At 35.9% G+C, this 19,969-nt stretch overlaps 4 protein-coding genes across 6 annotated transcripts in view; 2 read left to right on the forward strand and 2 right to left on the reverse strand.

Annotated features, from left to right (window-relative positions):
* Window positions 1-1,477, forward strand: part of LOC121643978 (serine/threonine-protein kinase MAK-like) — a 12,419-nt gene extending 10,942 nt beyond the window's left edge. The window contains exons 14-17 of the mRNA XM_041991634.1: window positions 410-460; window positions 727-834; window positions 1,144-1,239; window positions 1,329-1,477. Coding sequence (XP_041847568.1) covers window positions 410-460; window positions 727-834; window positions 1,144-1,239; window positions 1,329-1,477 — 404 coding nt within the window. The remainder of the gene's footprint in view (window positions 1-409; window positions 461-726; window positions 835-1,143; window positions 1,240-1,328) is intronic.
* Window positions 1-9,138, reverse strand: part of pak1ip1 (PAK1 interacting protein 1) — a 21,672-nt gene extending 12,534 nt beyond the window's left edge. The window contains exons 1-10 of one of the 3 annotated variants that reach the window (XM_041991640.1): window positions 9,000-9,138; window positions 6,421-6,583; window positions 6,051-6,171; window positions 5,874-5,948; window positions 5,736-5,788; window positions 5,499-5,644; window positions 4,439-4,536; window positions 4,206-4,305; window positions 3,807-3,936; window positions 3,487-3,583 (exon numbers count right to left, since the gene is read on the reverse strand). In XM_041991640.1, the coding sequence (XP_041847574.1) occupies window positions 3,487-3,583; window positions 3,807-3,936; window positions 4,206-4,305; window positions 4,439-4,536; window positions 5,499-5,644; window positions 5,736-5,788; window positions 5,874-5,948; window positions 6,051-6,171; window positions 6,421-6,583; window positions 9,000-9,002 (986 nt within the window). In that variant the 5' untranslated portion in view covers window positions 9,003-9,138. Of the gene's footprint in view, window positions 1-3,099; window positions 3,584-3,806; window positions 3,937-4,205; window positions 4,306-4,438; window positions 4,537-5,498; window positions 5,645-5,735; window positions 5,789-5,873; window positions 5,949-6,050; window positions 6,172-6,420; window positions 6,584-6,979; window positions 7,301-8,999 lie in introns of those variants that run through there. The other 2 variants (XM_041991638.1, XM_041991639.1) reach the window with 2 other exon arrangements.
* Window positions 1,730-2,920, reverse strand: LOC121643982 (transmembrane protein 14C-like). The gene is made up of 4 exons (XM_041991643.1): window positions 2,625-2,920; window positions 2,180-2,281; window positions 2,000-2,087; window positions 1,730-1,871 (listed from the first exon to the last, which is right to left on the reverse strand). Exons 1-4 carry the CDS (start codon window positions 2,698-2,700, stop codon window positions 1,811-1,813), a joined length of 327 nt encoding a protein of 108 aa, XP_041847577.1. The 5' UTR covers window positions 2,701-2,920; the 3' UTR covers window positions 1,730-1,810.
* On the forward strand, window positions 8,358-19,565 carry LOC121643981 (poly(U)-specific endoribonuclease-C-like). The gene is made up of 7 exons (XM_041991641.1): window positions 8,358-8,496; window positions 11,409-11,508; window positions 12,848-12,959; window positions 13,070-13,191; window positions 15,861-15,973; window positions 18,811-18,964; window positions 19,064-19,565. Exons 1-7 carry the CDS (start codon window positions 8,486-8,488, stop codon window positions 19,322-19,324), a joined length of 873 nt encoding a protein of 290 aa, XP_041847575.1. The 5' UTR covers window positions 8,358-8,485; the 3' UTR covers window positions 19,325-19,565.
* The last annotated feature ends 404 nt before the right edge of the window (window positions 19,566-19,969 follow it).

Raw genomic sequence — 19,969 nt, forward strand, 5'->3', positions numbered from 1 at the left:
ATTTTATACACATTTTACTGACATTGTGATTAATGCAAAAGGAAGTATTTAAATTCTAAAAAATCAGGAACATCCTCCAAAGACTGTTATGATTTATGTTTATCCCTGCTAGAACCGTTTATATAATGATGCATTACAGACTGCTGGGCATGCTAATGTAGTTTCCTAACTATTGCAGCTAATTACAATATTACACAGACAAAGGAAATGCCAGTTTAACAGGCTGATAGTTCTTTTTTCCTCACTGATTATCACATTATTCACTAAGCAGCGCAAGCTACATTTTTCTAAATTATCTGGCTGGAGAAGCATCCCTTCCTCTTCCTGAGAATTTTTAAGTGACTTTTTTTTACTTCACTGACTTCTTGTCTGTCTTTAATGTGATGTGGTTATTTCTCTACAATAACAGATAAGCAGCTTCTGAAAGAAAAGACCCCTCTGGATCTTGGTCTTTCCAAAGGTAAGTTTCAAGTATGGTTTTTAATATTAGCAAAAATAGACATAAATAAACAAACAAATATATGTATATATATATATACATATATATATATATATATATATATATATATATATATATATATATATATATATATATATATATATATATATATATATGTGTGTGTATTTTTTTGTTTGTTTTTTTTGTTGTTGGGTTTTTGTTTTTGTTTTTTTTTGCTAATATTGAAAACTTTTAATACCAAAATACAATATCTGTTTTCTGTCCAGACTCTTTCATCAGAAACACCAAGGCTTTTACGTCAACTTTTCAAAAGGCTGAGACAGGAGCAGTCAGACAGCGAATTATACTGGCACCCATAGGAGGCACCTCAGCTGGTGAGTGGTCACCAATTTAGGCCTTTCTATCCTCTCATTGGCTCAGACTTTCTTTAGTCATTGTTACTTCATACCAATCAGATGATACAAGAGAATATTCTGGGGTTTTGAGATGTAGTTTGTTCAGGTCAAGCGTACTTTACTGGTGGTTGATGTATAATTACATGTTCAAAAACATAAGCAACAATGCATGTCATCATGTTTTCATCCAACTTTTGCATTAACTACCCCTGGAGTTAGAGAGGTTTCATGAGAGACCTGTCATTGCAGGGGCTAATTTTTCTTTCTTTCTTTTTGCTAATCTTGTAGTGGATCTGTCATCAGCTGCTGATCTAAGAAGTAACACTAGAATGAAAACATCCAAAAGGAAGATTTCCTTAAACCAACTCGCACCCTCAAACGAAGGTTACAAAACAAACAAAAAAACAATCAGCACTGAATACAAAATAAGATGTCAGCTCTTCACACTTTACTTTCTGCTTCTTGTTGATCAGAGATTGAAGGATGGAGTAGATCTCAGAATCCTGAGATACCTGGCTCCAGCACCAGCTCTGTAATGAAACCCACCTTCCCCGGGAAGATAAATATTCAACCAGTGCATGGACGGGTGGACTGGACTGCCAAATATGGAGGCAACCGGTAGCCCAGAAACCTGCTCCACGGATGACTCATGGGAAAAGTTCCCAATGCATTTTTACAGGGAAATGTGTGTTCCTTCGTGTTCCTGACTGTTTGCAGCAATATTTATATTAAACACGCTATTCAGTGATGCTCAATTATATACAAAGGTTTCACTTCAGCTGTCTGTATTTTTTAAACAGAATATAAATAATATGAAGTGGTTATTTTATACGTAGAGTTTATTATTCAATCACAGCAGAAATATGCAAATATACAGTTTGATGCCTCATACGGTTTACAAATGATTAAAAAAGAAAAACTATAGAAGTAAGACAATAAAAAGATTATATAATGATCAAGATTTGTGTGGTCTTGTCTTCAACATTCCAACAATTATCTTCACCAGCATCAGTGAACTGAAAATAGAGACAAGATTAAAACTATTTTTTTTTAAATAATAAGAATAAGAAACCTTTATTAGTCCCTCAGTGGGGAGATTGTTAAAACTATTATTTTAAGCCAAACAGCCTACAAGCAGCATTACCTCGCCAATGTCATTAAACCAGCTGGCATGAACTTCCAGGAGCTGAGAAATCTCAGTCCCATCACCACAGCCAGTGTTCCTGCTGTACCTGCAGTTGAAGGTAAACAGGTATTAGTGGGAGTTTGCAAAAGCTGCACGACACAGAACAGCATTTTAGTTTAACAAAGTAAAGTCACTCACCGAGTGAAATCCACGCATTCTTTGGATTGTGAGATGCCAGATAAGCACCAACAGCAGCCAACAGGCCGAACAGGAGTCCCGCCACCAGAGAAGTGACACTGCCTGCGGAGGAGGTGCAGGCTTGATGTTTGTCATCACCCATTTACATTTAGAAGATAATTATCTACATTTCTTAGCATCATATTACACATACCTATTATAACTCATGCTTTCACGAAGATTAGAAAGTTGACTTGGATTTTTTTTCTGTAGTTTTATGTTAATCTCATATTACTTCCTGTAGCAATCTGACACCAGAAAGCATAACATCTGCAAACTGCACCTAATAAACTAAAATAGCTTCTGCATTTTTTTTTTTCAGAACGAGTTGGTGAGCTGGTATTTACAGTGTATAAGTTAAACACATAAGTTATGAAACAGTAACTGTAAACTGAGCCTCGCCTACCTGCTTTCAGGTAGCCAATGACTCCTCCTGCTGACACCAAAGCAGCATAACCGAACCCAATCCAGTCAACACCCATGACTACGAACAGGTTACCTGTCCGGCGATAAATCCCTTTGGAAACCAGAAGTCAGGAATCTGAATTTTACCCAAAGTGCACCAGAACCAGAAAAAGTTAATCAGTTTTAATATTAGTGAACTGACATCAGATATGGTATAATAAAGATTAACATTTCTTAGTTACGCTAAGTTGAAAATATCACACAAAACAAAGTTTGTTGGCAACCTCCGATCAAACCGGAAACACTTCATTTCCGGTATGGCTGAACCTTCAAAATAAAGCATTAGACGTTTTTACAATAAATTTTTATAGTGGCTTATTAATATAGTAGGGTTATCAATACAAAAAGAAAAAGGTATTACTCTCAGCTATTTTTAAATTATTTATTTAAAAAAATACAACCAGCAGAACAAAAATTAAGCATGACAGAGTAAGTTGACACACCAACATTATGAAAGAGAACGTATGACTCTCCTTGTTAAAATACAATCTTCTGTTGGAGAACTGTTCAAGTGTTCATTCACCTACAACTTCTGAAATATCAATCTAATGGAATCTGTGGGAAACAAGCCCTTATTACAAAGACCCCACCCCAAACTGTCCAAAGTATTTTTTATTGCTTGTGTCCAAGTACCAGAAACTCGAAAACACACATAGATGTTATTTATTGATTCTTCAACATGAGGTGGACCTACTTAGAATAAGGCAAGGGGGCATAATGTTTTGTCTGATTTGTGTAACAGTTTGTGAATAATTAAACACACAGGATGCTTTATTATAGAGCCCAAACTTTATTTTCCTCCATCCTTTTTCTTCTTCTTGGGTTTACTCTCATCCTCCAGAATTACTTCTTCTGCTGCAATTCGGACTCTCTTTGTCCTTGCAAGTTCCTGAGAAAGCTCTGTGAACAGAGGGGCAATGATGACCTATAAGCATTTTTCTTGAGTTTGCATTTCTCAAGCTTCAAATTTTGTAATAGAGCTAGTTTCCATACTGAGTAGAGAAATATTTAACTTTCGGTCATTCTCATCCCACTCTCACAAAGCGGGGACTCCTGCTGGTTGTAACACTCAACACACACACACATACTGTGGGAAATTAAGTTTGGGTTTGCGTGACTCCACCTTTAGATGTTGTAGCCTCAGGTGCTGGTTTCTCAGCAATTTGCTGCACCACTAAAGGTTTCCACACAGCAAGACATGTCAATCTGGCTGTTGTGTTCACCTCCCCTAAAAAGGTGGGAGATTCCAGCTCCTGAAACATAAGATCTATAGATAAGCAAGGTAATCTTGTAAATAATGATTTCCATTTTTACCGCTATGTGTACTGTTTTTTATGTTTGTTTTTTCTAGTTGAAAGATTTTTTTTTAATATTGTTATCTCTGTGTGTTGCAAATACAAGTCATATTTTTAAAGCAAAATTGACTATAAACAGCCCTGCGCTGCAAATGTGAATATGTATATATTCATTTGGCCTCCAGGTATTGTATTCAAATATTAAAAACAAACTAGAATAGATTCACCTCTTTAAGATGGACTTTCCACATTTTGATGAAACCATCATTTGAAGCAGTCACCAGCACGCAGTAATGCTCCATAATCAAACTATCAACTGCTTTCACTCTGAAACCACAAACAAATATAAAAATGATGTCAAAGAAGTGCATTTCTCCTTCAGTAACCACACACACATTAGGCAAAGCAAGAATATTCACATGGCAGGGAAGCAGTGCTGTACAGAATACTCAGAACTCACCGGGTTTCATGAGCCTTAAACTCACACACCCATTCAGCCTTTTCCACATCACATAATCTCACAGTTTCATCGTCTCCTGCTACGGCCATGACGGTGTTCTAAATAGAGACAGTCACAACACTGGTTTAAACTCAAAATTCTTACATTTGTATTGTTGTCTTACATTAATGCCTTGTTATTTTAATTACAAACCAAGGTTTGAGAGAATAGTAATTTCAATTCTGTGTGTCCTGTACATGCTGCAGAACTGATAAAGCTGACTTTGACTTAATCCTCAAACTTTTGCAGTCTATCCTTCATACATACAGTTATGCAGTTTACATACCCTGGCAGAATTTGTGATTTTTGGGCCATTTTTCAGAGAATATGAATGATACCACAAAAAATTTTCTTTCACTCATGGTTAGTGGTTGGGTGAAGCCATTTCTTATCAAACAATTTTGTTTACTCTTTTTAAATCATAATGACAACAGAAACTATCCACGTGACCCTGATCAAAAGTTTACATACCCAAGTTCTAAATACCACATATTGCCCCCTTTTAAACATCAATGACAAGCTTGAAGTCTTTTGTGATAGTCGCTGATCAGGCTCTTTATTTTCTCAGATGATTCTTGGTAAAAAGCCTCCAGTTCATGTAAAATTGTTGGGCTGTCTTGAATGAACTGCTTGTTGGAGATCTTCTCAGAGTGGCTCGATAATGTTGAGGTCAGGAGGCTGAAATGGCTACTCCAAAACCTTCACTTTATTCTGCTGTAACCAATGACAGGTCGACTTGGCCTTGTGTTTTGGATCTTTGTCATGATGGAAGTACATCCCATGTGTAGCTTCCGGGCTGATGGGTGCAAATTTTCCTCCACTGTTCTCTGGTAACATGCTGCATTAATCTTGCCGTTAATTTTGACCATGTGTTCCGAAATCACTGGTGTTTGCAAACTTTTCTTTTATCATTGATATTCTCTGAAAAATTGACAAAAATCCACAAATTCTGCCAGGACCAGTGTGTGTAAACTTAGGATCACAACTGTACATGTTACTGAGTGCTGGCCAGAGAACTCACATTTAAAAACGTAAGAGATGAGATCCTCTTTGGGTTTGTGACTGTTCCTGTCACAGAGGCTGTCTCCAACTTGTAGATATCCACTTTATCATTCACCACTACCACATATCTTTCTCCATTTGGAGACCATCTGACAATGGTTGCATCTGTAAGAGGTGTAAAAGAAAACACACTTATGTTATACCTAAATTAACAAAAAGGCTTTTTTTTTACATCTCAAGTCAAGGGGAAACTTACTCTGTTTGATATTTTTGATAAAAGCTGATCTTCCATTAGTGAGATTCCAGGTTCTAAAAGGATAACAAGAGTCATTATTACTTCACATTTTATGAATCATTTGTACAACTGATGTTTCAGGAAAACTTTAAGTTTTACCTCAAAGTCTTATCTGTCCCAACTGACAGTGCAAGTTTCCCAGAAGGATGGACGGATAGAGATGTGACATGACCTCTGAGAAAAACAAGATTATTAAAGAAGCAACTTTGATTTGTCACATTCAGCGCCAATCATGGCAACAAACTGTCCAACTGCATGACATTTCTGTTTGCTTACTTGTGAGCTTTAATGGATTTCAGACATTCCCATTTCTTTGTACTCCACACACACAGAAGTCCATCCTCTCCTCCGCTCAGTAAGTGAGATGCCCCGTAAAACTCAAGGCAAGTGATGGTGCCTATACAGTAAAAAAAAGTGTTTGAATCAAATTTATGGATCACCAATAACTGCCTTTTTTATCTGCATTCCTAAAAAGTGTTTGACATGTTTATTTGTTTGTATCTACATCATAAAGATTACTATATGGCTGTGGAAATCTCTGAAAATTAAACAAACATAAATCCCAACTGATGGTCCTGCTTTGTACAGTCGGTCAGTACAGTTGAGTGAAATATTATTTCACACAGCCAACATACATTAATCATACCATCATGATGAAGCAGAGCCCCATAATCGGTTTTCTTCTTCATATCATACAACTGGATGGTCTCATCTTTGCTTCCTGTGACCACAAACCTCTCACTGGCTGCAACAGCTGACACTGAAGCAGTGTGAGCATGATGTGTGAAATCAGCTTTGGCTGTCCATTCCTGTAAGAGGAAAAGTCATGTACAAAGTATGAATTAATAGAATAAATACAGACACCTGCTCAATAATAGGGACACAAACTGAAAAAGCCCCATAAAATGTAATGTAGGTTTCTGGGCATGATTATCTAAATATTTAAACAATATATATATATATATTGATTTTTTTTTTCTGTCTTACAATAAACAATCTGGAAGTGTTCAAATACTTTGAGTTAGTAGATATAACTAGTAGCAACATTTCTTTAAAACATTTTAAATTAACATTTACTTTATGTAAAACCTTAGATTGACGGACATACAAGTGGGTGGATAGATACATTCAATCCATTCTTCATTAGAAATAAGCTGTTTAACACTGACACATACACATCACCACAAAATAACATTCCAACTCACTTTTTCACCAGTATATACTTGATAACCAAATGTGATCTGCTCGTAGCTGCCAGCGATGAGCCCCAACACAGCTGCCATGCTGCCACTGTTTCCTACAGCAGGCTAAGCTAGTACGCTATTAGCTGTCTTTAAACTTTTTTTCTGTTGAATATTTGTCACTCAATCAGATACGCATTAGTTGACAGTCCAAACGGAGTCCAACATCAGAAAAACGGCAACAAATAAAAACCTTAAACTAGGCAGTAATCCTTATATGTAATAAGAGTAAGCTAAATATGCCTCTCTACGTCCAAGAAAAAGTGTGACATGTTGCGCATGCGCAGAAACTGTTGTTTTCGCCATTGGTTATTTTCTTCTTCTACTACTTTTCTGGGAGTTGGCATACGTCAACGCTCACTACTGCCTTTCAGCGTTATAGTGCAACCGTCTTTTGAACAGAATACAACAAAACAAACAAAAATTAGATTTTCCTCTATATTCTACCAACTAGTTCTGTAATTTCAAGGTACATAGAAAGATCTCAACCCTCGCTCCAAATATAGATAAACTTATTTCTTTCAATCTACTTTCATAATTTCTTTCTTTAACACCCAATTTAACATCAAATTTTATTTTTAAAGCATATTCCATACAAAAGATAAACCACTGTGTACCCCTGATCAAGGAATCTGGAAACCCTGGAATCTGGCCTGGCAGCCCACCGCTCCTAGCAACTAGGATGGGTTAAATGCAGAGAAAGAACCATAACACCTGGATATACATTCTATGTAATAGGAAAATAGGAGCTCATCATGCAAATAAAGCTTAGAATATAGAAACAGGACATTCCCTAAACATGCAAAAGCAAAAAGTCAGGTTTCACATGGCTTCCATTTTTTTACTTTGTATGTGTATTAAGATCCACTTTAGACATAACCAATGCAATTTTTACATAACTTGTGTCCTATGAAGAAAAATTTGTCTACTTTAGTCTGAACTGTTGTCATGTTTATTTCTTCTAGATGATAAGCAGTGAGAAAGGCAAAATACCTCAGATGTGTAAAGTTTCTGTAACATCAGATTAGATTTATCTAATTTGTATTTGTTAAATGGAATAAAGGTTTTCCAAATCAGAAACTGTGTTTACATTAATCTAGATGCTGTGTGTGATATTCCAGTCTAGGTTTGTAAAGTCTATGTTGTAGTTTTTCACAGGACCCAGTCTAATGTGGTTTAGATGTCAAAAACATCATAAAATGAGCCCAGTTGGCATTTTCACAAATTGAATAAAAGTTTCACGAATCAGAAACTGTGTTTAAATTAATTTAGATACTATGTTGGACATTTTAGTCCAGGTTTGAAGCGTCTACGTATTGTAGTTTTTGATGGGGGACTGGTCTAATGTCGTCAAAGTTCCTAAAAAGCCAGTGGAATCGCCCTCTGCAAATACACTGAAACCACGACTCGGAAGCTAACTTCAGCGTCTAAAGTTCTGTGGACATAATTCAGCTGCCACTGAAAGAAACCATGGCAAAGGGGTAAGTGTGGTGTGAAAGTCTAAAAATAACAGAGATACACTCTAAGAAGTTATATTTTAATGTTTTGCTGTAGTTTCAGTTGAATATTTGGACCCCGTTAGTTCATAGCTCGGAGGAAATGGTTGATGTAAACACGCTGTAACGTGACACTTCTCATGGTTTCTCTGAACACAAAAGTCGAGATAAAATCTTTGTGTTCTTTTTGTTGTTGTTCTCTTTCACGTTTAAGACTAAGTGGTTTAGACGAACATCTGTTCTTAGGGCAGGATGTTGTGTGGAAGAACAAAGACCGTTGTTGGGATGGAAATGTGGCAAAACCATTTAGTGATTAGTGGGCTGAATTATAAAACAGAACATACATGATATAGTTCACATAAAACAATTTCTGCTGCAATTAAAGTCCATAACTGCTCTTCCTCATTATATCCACTGCTATGTCCGGGCTAAATTAAGAACAGATGAGTCTGTCTCAGTTTGCTTCCTGTCACTTGCTTCTTACTCACCATCTTTTGAGTTTACATAGGTGTGGCTATTTGAGGGTGCATTTAAACCAGGATATAGTCCGCTAGATGCTGTACGATTGGGGACTCGGTTGGGGGTATACTTCCAGACCGAGATAGCGTTGACGCTGCACTTCTCTTAGGATCTTTTAAATAACATGTTCTACTGTCTGCCAGAGGCAGATGTCGTGCACTGAACCCACAATGGAGTCCACTTCCTGTATTTGGTCCTCCTGAAACCCCCTGACGTTTCTTCTTGTTTTTCTTTTTTCCTGACCCCTTCTTTGATTTGACCAAGAGTATTAACAATAACCCAAATGAAGTCGACTTTTCGAGCAAATGGACTATGAAAAAAAAAGAAAAAGGCTGTTGTTAATGGGGTCCTTAATACATATTTTAAATTTAAAAAAAAGAAAAAAATAGATTAGTGGCACTTTATTTAGAAGTTCTATCTAATTTTATGACGTCTGCACAAAGTGATAACTTAATGATGGAGGTGTGGTCATATTTAGAGCCCAGGTTTTTCCCTCTGGGTCTTTGTTTTCCCATGTTGCCATTATTTTGTCTGACAAAAGAAAAACAGCACCACCAAGAGAAGAAGTTCAACAACAAAAGGCCTTGAGGCGCTGAACAAGTGACAATTATAAATATTGTTTATTCAAACATTTAACGAGAAATTGGATCTTCTCTGCAGGAAATACAAACAGAAACTGGGTCTAATTGTTTAGCTAAGTAATAAATAGTTGTCACATTTAACCTAACTGAATGTAGCCCATATACTGTATTTATTTTCTCCAATACCGTTTTATTTAAACTGTTGACTATGGGATTGAATGCTACAATGCTTTAAAGCTCATTTTAAATTCATGCTATATATGTTTAAGTAGCAAATAATACTTTTGACCTGTCACTCATTTCTTTGTTTTTCTTCCAAGCAAACTTTCTTTTAATCTTTTAGTGTCCTGAGCAAAAGTTCTTCAGATTTTCTAAAGATTTTTTTAAAGTTTTTCTTTTACACATTCATACTTTACATTTACGATGCAAAGAACTTTTTAAATTCTGAAGCCACTTTATACAATACTGATTTATGAGTCATTCAAACTGCAAAAAGTTACCGAACTCAAGAGATGAACCAGTGTTGTCTTCACATAACATCTTAAAAACTAATTTGAAGCTATATCTTATTTAGTTAAAAACAACATGTTGCAAAGAAATGTAATTTGTTCTCACAGTTTCATCTGTGAAAAATGTCAAATATAATATTTGGACATATATGCAATAATGTTTTTGCACCAATGTAGCATATATGTATATATATATATTGCATTTGTATAAAAGGGGTAGCTCAAAAAAAGAAGGGAAATAGCCATGTAGATACTGTAGACTGGTGGTTTAATTAGCAGAACTTTTAATTTATTTGCACCAAAAGGACAACTATGTAACTTAGCCATATATATATATATATATATACACACACACACACACACACACACATTTGTTACATATATTTGTATCATATATTTTGCTGTAGCACAGCAGTCTAAAAGTCTGAGGTCACTAAAGTATGTCTAGTTGAGTCTAAATTGCATTTATGTTTATGTTTATGTTTATGTTTACTGAGATCCCCATTAGCGTCAGCAGCATGCTGCATCAGCTATTCTTCCTGGGGTCAGTTTACAGTAGAAAAAGTATACAATTCGCATTTTTCACAGATTACAAATTAAATATTAAAATAACATGTTGTGTAATATTTTGTGGTAGTGAGTTTCACTCATGCATGGCTCTAAACATCACTGTACGTTGGCTTAAACTTGTTTTACAAGTTCAGTAATTTACACATAAGGTTTTTTGAATAAAAACTGCTTAAAAGAGACTGATAAGCTCTTTTCCACTGATAATATTGTTATCTGAATCAATTAATCATGCAATTATCATGGCTTTGATTGACCCAGCTATAAAAAAAAAAAACTCTTCTAAACTTGTACTGGCTTTGAAAACAAACAAGTCGACTTCCTTTTTATCATTTACTTCTCCAAGGATATAAGACTCAGCAGAATATGTCATTTCTATCTATACTGTTGGAGTATTGTAGATATTGTGAAGTAATATGTTCTGTCAGGAAAAGTCAGGCCTTCATGGGTTAAAAACAGTTAAAGAATATCAAACCTCAGTCAGTCATCTCTGTAAAGACGGAAACTGTATTTGAACTTTAAGAATAGTCATACTTAGAGTGGAAACAGATATCCGGAATAATAAAAATAATGACAACCTGCATTATGCATTATGCAAAACAATTTTTAGTTCCTATAAACATGTTTTTTCCTCCAAATATGTCAAAATATCAGCTCTGAAATATGCATATTATTTCTTCCTTTGCTTCTAGTTAATTTATTTTTTCTATCTTTTTTACAGTCGTCAGGCCAACCAGGAGCTCACCGAGGTGCTAAATAAACTTTGGCGCCTTGATAGCAACCGCCTCAAACCGGGAACTGATTATGTCATTTCTCTCCAGGTGAGTATCATCGGTTTGCTGGCACAGCTATCTGATTTGCAGAACATTCAGAGAAAGGTTGAATAAATGCAGATCTATCTGGATCAGAAGCCAGTTAACCGTAGAGGCATAAAATGTGATATCATCTGCAGCAAACAGTCTGTTTTGGTGCTGCTAGAACAGAATGTTGGTGGTCCAACACTGATTCTCAGACCGGAGTAAAAACATCACAGTGTTGACTAAAATCCTAAAGCATTTATTGGATTCCCAAAGAGTGAATGCAAGGATGAAGTTCATGGAAAACTGCAGCTGCAAATCAATAATAAGTTTCATTAAATTGTAGGAAAAAAGTAAAATAATTCTTTAAATATGCTTTGAAGAAATGGGCAAAAAAAAAAAAAAAGTTTGGGATCAGAGAAGAAAATTTACTGTCAAAGAGACTTAACTTAAAAACTGACATGGAAATGTGCAGCTTTAATAAAGAATGGACCGATGGGAATTAGTTCATCATGCCAGCTCTTAGTTTAAACTAATTTGCAATATTTGCATTGAAATATTGGCTGTTGCAAAAATAATATAATCTTACCAGCCTGCCACCATTATACAAAACACACTTCTTTCTTAGAGTAGTACCGGAGCAGTAAGGCCCTTTGCAGGAAAATACAGCTAGTTATTTCCACACCAGAGTAATGATTATTCAAATATAAGCCAAACAACGGAGAGTAAAATGTGCACTTCTTCAAGCTGTTTGGATTCTCATTAAATATAAATTCATTTTCCTTTTTTCCCTTATTGTAGGGGGAGAATTCCTGAATGTTTTATGACCTGGATGTGGCTCATAGGCTGTGGGTAGTCACAATGATATCCGCTGCAGATATCAGTCCAGTAGCACTTAGCCAGCTTCTTTATACCCAGATTTACTTGCAATATGGATGTGATTTAATAGTAAATCAGGCACTTTTTAAAAAAAAAATTCTGAAGTTGACACAATAAAAAGAATCTGAATTCATGTAATTTTTTTTCTTTGCTCTAATCCTAAATAATTTGACTTTTTTTTTTTTTTTATAAAAAAAAAATAATAATAAAAAAAATAATAATTTGACTTTGTGTATTTGTTTCTTCCTTTAGCAAAACTATCACAATGGTCTTTTTTCATGTAAAACAATCAGACTGTTGATGACTAATTCTTGTTCATTTGGTTACTTGTGCAATGACAACATGCTGGCTGCTCTGTGTATGTGTGTGTGTGTGTGTGTGTGTGTGTGTGTGTGTGTGTGTGTGTGTGTGTGTGTGTGTGTGTGTGTGTGTGTGTGTGTGTGTGTGTGTGTGTGTGTGTGCGTGCATGCTGTGTTTTATTCAGGGGAAGGCAGGTTATGTGACACAGGGAACTAACAATGCAAAAGACTGTGCCCACGCTCCTCTCTTCTCATACGTCAATGAAGAAAAACTGAAGACGATTAAGACATATGAACGTACGTAACACTTTAGGTCTTCTTCTGTGGTCTTTGTTTTCTGTCCTTATATTTCTGTTTTATTTGAACCACATCTCATGAATTGAAGAGCGCGCTCCCTCTTTACGCAGATTTCATCAACTTGCTGGACAACTATGAGATGTCCACGGGCGTTTCAGAGACCGTCACATCGGAGGAGATGAAAGAGAACAAGCTTTTTCTCAACGCCATCATGGAGACTGATGTTATGAAGGTACAGCAGTTTCAGTTCTTTCTGCTTCAGGTTACTTACCAAAATGTCTAGAGTTGGGATACTGATTGATTTAGTGCGGATGTAAAGTTAATGTGAAGGTAATTTCTTGGCAAACAGGGTCTTTGTATGTTCCTGTCTAACACTGCAGAGTTAAAAGACACTCAGTCGGGTCTTAAAACATGTTTTTTGATATTGATTCCTTTCCCATCATGAAAAAAAGGATTTTATGGAAAATATCAACTTGATACTAGATAAAATAGTTCACTTTTTATACATTAGATTGTCATTTTATTCTATTTTATGCTTTTGGTATTACCAAAGCATCTTTGAGAACAAAGTTATTCCTGCATGTTCTACATCGTGTACAAATATATGTTTTGTTCAAGTTAAATCCTTATTTTAGCACGTTCTCTCAATTTTGAGGTAGCAAAACAGTAAATGTCACATGTAGGAAACTTTATACTTTTTGCATCACTTTTTTTTTTATTTGCCACTATTTTCTCAATCTAAGAACATCTGTGTTTCTCAGCTTTATTGCTTCTATAGCCAGATCATCCAGCTGCTGATCAGCAGCTTAATCCCAAATTACTGACTACATCAAGCCAATAAAGCTCTATTTCTTCTGCACATTCAAGTTTCTACCAATGTGTAAAAAATACATATATAACCCAACCCTAAATGAGCAATAAATATGAAGTAAGATCAAATAAAACAAGAGTAAAATAAATAAATTGTACAGTAAATATTAAGATATCCTTCTCAATCAGAACAAAAAGCCTGCCAGAAGAAATTGGTTTTTAGTAGTCTTGTAATGATTCAAGGTTTTGTACAGCTTTTATCTAAGAAGTAAGGCAGCTCCAATTGTCCTCGTATGGCAATTGGCTGTGAGCTACCAGTCCTAGAGGTCACCTACAAATCAAGACTTTTGACCAGAGCTTTGCAGATCATCAGGGATCCCTCTGGCCACCCTGCTTCCGAGATGTTTAACCTCCTCCCCTCAGGGAAAAGATATCGCTCTGTTAAATGCACTACATCTCGCCATGCTAACAGCTTTGTTTCCACAAGCTGTGAAGACTTTGAACAATGCACCTTGAATACCTCGAACAAGCACCTCATTGTATTGCTTTTATTGCCTTTTTATTGCTACTTATTTATACAGTGTTTTGTTGTTTTATTATATTACTGGCATTTATGTGTTCTTATGACCTATCCATGTGTGTCTATTTAGGCTTGTGTTTTTTATGTTTCGTCTGTTTATATGTGGACAATGCACTTTGAGCTTCTTGCAACTGTTTTCCAATGTGGTTTTTTTTATACTGCAAATAGCAAATAAACTGAACTGAACTGAGATTATTAGAGAGCCAGAGGAAAAAAAGCTGAGTCAGCTCTGTTTCTGAGCCTGAACCCCCTAACCCTAGAGCAACTGGCTCATTGAGATCTGGGCAGAGTTTGAGACTGTACACGTTTACAGAAGTAAAGAACTGCATTAGGATTAACATAATATTTTAAACTTGACCCTCAAATAAACTGAAAACCAGTGTAGAGTAACACAGGTGGTCATGCTATTTCTTTCATGTCAGAAGATGAACTTGTGAATTATATGCTGTGCAGGCAACCAAGTGATGATTCATTAAGATCAATGTCCAATAATTTACAATAGTTTTAATAAGAAATGGCAAAGACATTAATTACTTTTCCAAAGTCATGTGGAGCGAGGTCTGCCTTGGCTTTGCAAAAAGACGCCTTAAAAGCAAAAAAGCCCATCATGACATCCACACTATGTGGCAATAAAAACAAATGAAAAGCCTGGAAAGGCATTGTTAGGAAAACCTTTCAATGAACGACAGACTCTCAGAGCAGTGAGAAGACACAGCTGTTTTTACTGCAATTGTGGGAGCTCACACAGCCAGCAGAAAAATGTTTGAATGCACAGGTCAACAGACAAATGTTGAAGAAGACAATTCCTTATATACCCTGTTCCCATATGGGAACACTATTATCTCAGCCCCTGGTGTAGGACCCCTAGAGTGAGGTTTTAAGATGGCAGACCCAGCAGGAGGGTAATACAGTCCTTTAATGTGCTTCTACAGCTGCTCTCACTTCCAGAGACACTCTAAAGTAAGACAGAAAGTTGTAGAAACAATTCTGGTCAGGTGATTTCTGACAATCTGTCTCCATTACAGAGAGTCACAATATCATCAATACAAGATTTTCCCATCAGCATTAATACCATACTTTAAATCTTTGCAAAAACAACAAGACATAAATCCTGACTGACTCAGTTGATTAGCAGCAGGATACATTAACCAGCCACTATGCGTGCCATGGTGTGTAAATTTATTTCCTGTAAGAAATCCTCCAGGATTCACCTGACTGAGAGCTCAGACTGCTCTCTGCTGCAGGCAAGACATGACTGCTCATAAATACTTTATTCAGCTTTAGTGAGAAGAGAAGGTGTAGGTATTTATTCTTCTCATCTGCACTGGTTGAGATTTAATTCTTGACACAGTTCTGTTATTTTATGGATCAATAACAAGATTTTACCTTCCAGTATAATAGTGGTTCATCCTGATAAACTGTCCTTCATTGTATTATTAAATTATATTATAATTTTTTGTCCTAATAGATGTTTGCAGTTTCATCATGTGATGTTTTGCTTTGACACTTAGTGTGCTCATGACTATCTGGTCAAGAAGGGCCAATCACCGTCTGACCCTGCACAGTTCAAGAAGCAGCTGTATGACATCTGGTTCCGCCTCTACCACAGGGACAGGAGTGGAGGGTGAGTATCACTGCAGCAGCAGGGGAAGCTAATGCAAAGGAGAAGTGTGGAAAAAATGGCACAGATTGACAATCCACTGAATGAAAGGTTGAAGTTTAACTTTAAAAGGCACTATTGTTAAATATACTGAACGAAGAAAGGGGGACTCCAGATACAGCAATACTGTCATTAGATGGCGAGAAAGCCTTTGACAGAGTTGAATGGCCATATTTATTTGAGATCATTTCACGTTTTGGTTTTGGACAAAATTTTAATAGATGGATAAAACTACTGTATACTCAACCATTTGCTGAAATCATGACCAATCGAAACATTTCCAAGGCAATTAAAATACAAAGAGGATGTCGACAAGGAGACCCGCTGTCCCCTTTACTCTTTATTATGGCCATCGAACCTCTGGCGATTGCTATTAGGTCAAATCAGGTGTTAACAGGTATACCAGTTGGACAGCAGGAACACCGTGTGGCACTATTTGCCGATGATGTAATAATTTTTCTTAAAAACATGGAGAAATCCATTCCTGAATTATTAATGCTTATTGGTGTATTTGGAAGAATCTCAGGATATAAGTTAAATAAATCTAAATCATCTATAATGTTTTTAGATGAATTAGACAGCAAGAACCCTCCTAAAATGGCTACTCAGTTTAAAATTGTTAATAATTTCACATACTTGGGCATTCAAATTGTCCCACGACTTAAAAATATTGTATCCTGTAATTATGAGCCATTAATGAAAGAAATTTCTAAATCACTGGATAGGTGGATGTCTATACCAATGTCTCTAATAGGAAGAATAAATATCCTTAAAATGAATATTATGCCTAAATTGCTGTACCTGTTCCAAAATCTTCCACTTCCTCCTCCAAATGACCTGTTCACGCAACTAAAACGACTATTTGTTAGATTCTTGTGGAATAATAGACGCTCCCGGACAAGATTGTCATTGTTATACTTGCCCTTTGACAGAGGGGGGCTTAAATGTCCCAATCCACTTTTGTACTATTGGGCAACACAGCTGAGAACATTGTTGTTTTATTTTACAGAAAGGGAGATTCCTATTTGGAAGGAGATGGAGGAACTTCATTTACATTTACCTCTCCCTGTATACTTATATTCAGCAAATGTCAAGGCTCTTAAAAAGAATACAAGTAACCCAATAGTGAAAAACATGGTTGCTGTATGGTACAAAATTAAAAATTATTTGAGAGAAACATCCTCTTTCTCGGTCTTCAGCCCAATATGGGGGAATCATTTTTTCCCCCCAGCAAAGGCTGATGGGGGATTTAGACTCTGGGCTGCAAGGGGACTGGAGAAAATAGGTGATCTTTACAGTCAACAGCAGGTATTGATGACATTTGAAGAAATAGTTGACTAGTTTAATATACCACGTAATCATTTCTTTAAATACTTGCAGCTGAGAAGTTTTATTAGAATACAGCAAAACCAAACACTGAATATTCCCATACTGTCCACATTGGAAAAATTAATGGATACGAACTGCTTGGGAAGGGGCTTAATTTCCAAAATATATAAATGCCTTATAGATGAGTGTACAGAGACATCCACAGAGCGGCTGGAGGCATGGAGAGAGGATCTGAATGAAGATATATCAATAGAGGAATGGGGGGAAGCCTGTAATAAAGCACAATTAAGAACCGCTAACACTCGCTTAAAAATATTGCAATATAATTGGCTCATGCGAACATATGTCACTCCTGAAAAGCTTAATAAATATAATAGAACCATACCTGATATATGTACTAAATGTGAAAAGGAAAAAGGCACTCTTTTCCATTGTCTTTGGCAATGTACAGAAATTCAGAAATTCTGGCACGAGGTGAAAGAAAATATTCAAAACATTTTACATATCCAAATACCCTTAACTCCAAGACTCTTTATTTTAGGCATATATCCAAGTAATGTGAAAATTAAAAAGAATCAAAAGATATTTTTGGATCTATGCGTACTGCTGGCAAAAAGAGTTATAGCCCTTTCATGGAAAAATGTCAGACGACCAAGAGTAAGTAGATGGTTGTCTGAATTGTCTACAACTCTTCCTCTAGAGAAAATAACTTACTTAATCAAAGACCAACAACAACTTTTTCATCAGATTTGGGATCCCTTTGTTAACTATATAACGGTGACAGACTTGACAAATATAATGGAAGTGCCTGGGATAAATGATTAGTGGCCCTCTGCAGTACAAGAGGTATCTATTTATTATATATATGTATATTTTTTGTGTATAACCTGAACTAAGACCGAGTGTAATTTGTTGACTTAATCCCCAACCAACTAATGGAACATAAGGGGTGCTTGTTTGTATGACATGTTTGTTCTATACATGTTATTTTGTATTATGTTTTATGTTAAAATTCAATAAAAACAATGTTGGTAAAAAAAAAAAGGCACTATTGTCCTTCAGCAGAACCAGCACACTTCCAGCATACAGCATTTATACTTCGAGAATAACTGATGTTTTTCATAAATTATACCTTAAGTAGATATTACTGCACAGGGTGATTTAAATGCTATTTAAATCACCCTTTTCTCAGAATGTGTTACTGAGAAAAGGTTGTTTATTTAGTTGTTGAATGCATGCTTTAGTCAGTGAGATTGCAAAATTAAAAGTTTTCATTTTTCAACGTCCAATTTTTGTTTAATGGTAAGTCAGGTTGTGCCACTTCGAGTGTTTTTATCTCTCTGTTTCAATGCAAACACTGTAGATTAACGGACATGGCGTCTTTAGACTTAATCTTGGGAGGAATTAAGACTCATATACACACACAAAGATTATATTTTGTGTTTTTAAATAGTAATTTTGTTTTATCATAGTGAGGATTCTTGTGGATTTGAACATGTGTTTGTTGGAGAGACCAAATTTGGCAAGGAGATAATGGGCCTTCACAACTGGATCCAGTTTTATCTGCAGGAGAAGCGCGGCAATGTCGACTACAAAGGCTACAAAGCACGAGACAACAAAGACAGAGTAAGAACATTACACGTTATCTCAAGCTACTTAAATAAACTTGGCACACTGAAAAAACTTTTCTAAATGTTTGTATCATATTTCTTACTTGTTTTAAAGCCTGATGAGGACGACCACATGCTGAACCTGCAGTTCAGTTGGAAAGGCTTGGTGAAGCCAATTGGCGGCTCCTTCATTGGTGTCAGTCCAGAGTTCGAGGTTGCTCTTTTTACCATCATCTTCCTCATGTCGACTGAGAAGATGACATCTGTGGTGGTCAAAGTGGATGAGTACATGCTGGAGCTGGTCGTCTATCGACATGGCCAGTCCATTGGCACATCCTTCCCCAAACTGCTCAGCAGCAACAACAGGGATTTGTGATTTCACATCCACCTGATTTGTTAACGGTCCTTAAGAGTGACTGATAATTTTTTTTATTCTTTTACTTAGTTTATGTGCAGTTTAACCTCTCAAAACAAACCCGGAGCAGGGTGCTATCTTTGCATTTAAAATCTAAACCTGATCTTGACTGGTATTATGGAAGGAATAAAGATGGTTATTATTCATTCAGTTAATCATTGTATTCTGTTTGAGAGTAAATAAAACATTTGTTAACACTTAAGACTAATTTGTATTGTCATTTGTTAGGAAAACTTAGGCTGATTTAATTCTGCGTTATATTTAGTGAAGAACTTCATAAATCAACTTGACAATTGTAAATTCCACCTGAAGTTTTATTGAAAATTATTATGAAATGCATTATTTTGTGATGTAAGACTTTGGTCAGATTCATTGGTAAGAAAAGTATCCAGATTTTAGAAGATTTTGGTTTATGTGTAGAATTTTATGTCAATGTCTTGTCAGTTACAGGCCTTTTTTTTTTTTTTTTTTTTTTTTTTACTGTTTAATCACCTGAATTTATATCATGTCTGACAGGAATGGCATTTCTTTGATTCATGGCGTTTCATGTATATGAAAAATAATTATGGATCTCATTTAAAGTTTACAGACAGAAATTAACTTTAC

This window comes from Melanotaenia boesemani, chromosome 8 (genome assembly GCF_017639745.1).
Source record: "Melanotaenia boesemani isolate fMelBoe1 chromosome 8, fMelBoe1.pri, whole genome shotgun sequence".
NCBI lineage: Eukaryota > Metazoa > Chordata > Actinopteri > Atheriniformes > Melanotaeniidae > Melanotaenia > Melanotaenia boesemani.